This window comes from Gastrolobium bilobum, unplaced genomic scaffold (genome assembly GCF_033153095.1).
Source record: "Gastrolobium bilobum isolate Gb01-03AN ecotype WA unplaced genomic scaffold, APGP_CSIRO_Gbil_v1 utg132060, whole genome shotgun sequence".
NCBI classification, from domain to species: Eukaryota; Viridiplantae; Streptophyta; class Magnoliopsida; order Fabales; family Fabaceae; genus Gastrolobium; species Gastrolobium bilobum.
This window is the reverse complement of record NW_026900049.1, coordinates 92,900-95,312: the sequence shown is the minus strand read 5'-3', so window position 1 is coordinate 95,312 and position 2,413 is coordinate 92,900. Positions and strand designations below refer to the sequence as shown.

The 2,413-nt window shown below is 36.4% G+C and overlaps 1 protein-coding gene across 1 annotated transcript; it reads left to right on the top strand.

Annotated features, from left to right (window-relative positions):
* Positions 1-312: 312 nt before the first annotated feature.
* LOC133295005 (uncharacterized protein At5g65660-like) lies at positions 313-928 on the top strand. Its single transcript, XM_061493779.1, has 2 exons — positions 313-531; positions 704-928. The coding sequence occupies exons 1-2, from the start codon at positions 313-315 to the stop codon at positions 875-877; spliced, it is 393 nt and encodes a 130-aa protein (XP_061349763.1). The 3' UTR covers positions 878-928.
* The last annotated feature ends 1,485 nt before the right edge of the window (positions 929-2,413 follow it).

Genomic DNA, 2,413 nt, shown 5'->3' with positions numbered 1-2,413 from the left:
ATCACCTTAAACCAAAACTATAATCAAAATCAATGCAACTGTGGACCCACTCCTTCCGTACTTATGGGCAGGACTAAAATGACATCAGAGTTAACATCTTAATTATATCATAATGTCGAACCATTACACATATCTTACGCTTGAGAAGCCCCATCTTTGTCCAATATTCCACCCTGTCAATATAAGACCCTTCCCCCAACAAACAACTTTCACTTCACCTTCAACAACAAGACCCTTCCATTTTTCTCCTCCTCCTCCTCCTCCTCACATGAGTGTACGTAGGAACAACAACAACAATAACATAAGAGCGTAATGGAGAGCCAAGATCTTTCGTCACCCCACGTGGACGCATCTCGACCGTCGCTGGGCTTCCCCTTAGGTACTGCCCTTCTCTTGATCATCATCTTCAGCTTGAGTGGCATCCTCTCATACTGCTACCACTGGGACAAACTCCGTTCCCTCCGTCAATCTTTCTCAGATTCCAACCCTCAAACCCATTCCTCACCCTCCAAATCTATGCTTCACAACACGGTAATCATTTTAATTTTCACAAATAAATAATAAAAACTTTCAACGTTTCAAGCTCCAATTTTACACTATATCTTAAACCCATGATTTTTTATACTAAATTTTTGTTCCGAAGTTTGGGATGTTTCATATGATTTTTATACTTTATATTTTTTTATGTTGGTGGGTGGGTCAGGAATTGAGGCAAAACAGGGGTCAAGGCTTGCCAGTGTTAATGCCAGGGGATGAGGTACCAAAGTTCATAGCGATGCCGTGTCCGTGTGAACCTTCGCGTTCAGAGAACATCACTGTGACCGTGGAGAAGCAACCACCCAAACCACCGCAACTGCCAATCCCTTTGTATTTGTAACTAGTTAGTTGTGCTACAACGTTGCCACCATTTGTTGTTGGAATGAATATTCGTTATTCATCCATTACCCAGAAAAGAGTGTAAGAAAAAAAAAGGAAAGTGAATAGAATAAGGGATATAGGTAGGGTAGCCGGTCAATTAGTAGATTTTGATTACCATTTCATTTGATCCAATCCTTGTGTTATATGTAACTATGTAACTATTGAAGAGTCTCTCCAATTTGGTTATCTGTTCTTGATTTTAGCTTGAAAAAGAAAAGAGTAGACATTTCACCTAATTGGCATTATCTTTTCATAACTTCTAGAGATATTTCTTCTGATAGGAATTATGTTTTGGAGGAAGATATTCTTACTACTAAAATTTTATACTACTAACTTACTATTTATCTAATCACCGTTGAATCAAAGAGAGAGAATGTTAAAAAATTATTGAAAAAAGAGAAAATGTTGATCCAATGGTTATTAAATAGGTAATGGTTAGTAGTAGAAAATTTTGGTAATAAAAATATCTCTTCTCTTCCAAGATAACTACAAATTAACCATTCGTAAATTCAATACATGAAATTATTTTTGAAAGATCTCTAATTTTCTTTTGGTATACTGGTCCCAATCATCTTTATGAAACTAATCTCAAATTGTAACTTAGTTACTGGTACAGCGCATTGTCTCTCCCCAAATGATATGATTCGGGTCTGGTATTGTTGGCTTATCAGATCTCTAATTTTTAAAAGCAGTATTTTATAATCCAGAGGTTTGAATGAACAAAGCCGTACATACCCTCTGTCCTAGAAAAAAGAATGGAGAAAATTCGGACATTGTTTTATGTTTTATTTTGTTTGAGGTCATGGCTCAATGTGAACACAATCTATAACATTCACATGTTATCTTTGTTGGTAAAATTCTTCTTGAAAAATCAAGCTCTTGACAGTAACGTACAAATAATAATTAAACATTAGTAACTTGCCTGTGAGGTCAGCCTATGTCCTAAGAATGGCAAATTGGCAATGCACTTGTAGCGTGCGTACCTATCTAAAACTATAAAAGACCATATTCTTCAAGTCAAGAGGGCACTCAAATTTGCAACCCCAAATTCAAACCCATTTAATATTCTCGTTATTAATATCATATATCTATGAGCTATTTTTGGATCCAGTCCAATCACAAACAAGAATATGCACTTACATTATCATAATTCATATCTTGTTTGGTTGGATATCTATACATCACCGTCTGCGCTGAAATCATTATGGGATATTGGGATGAAGGTGGTCACTGATCCCATCTACCGCCCCAACAGAACCAATGAGATCCACCCAAAATCTGAACACTAAAATGTACAGAGAATGCAGTAATTTTTTTGGTGGAACAGAAGCAGCGTAAAAAGAAGAGCATGAAATGGGTAAGATTAGGATATTGAACCAAGTCGGGAATGTGACCAACTCCCACGGTCACGAATTTTTAAGATAAGAAAGAAGTAATTGGAAAACACAAATTAGTAATAGCCATGCATCACGCTTGGTTTTGTTTTTATGTTACA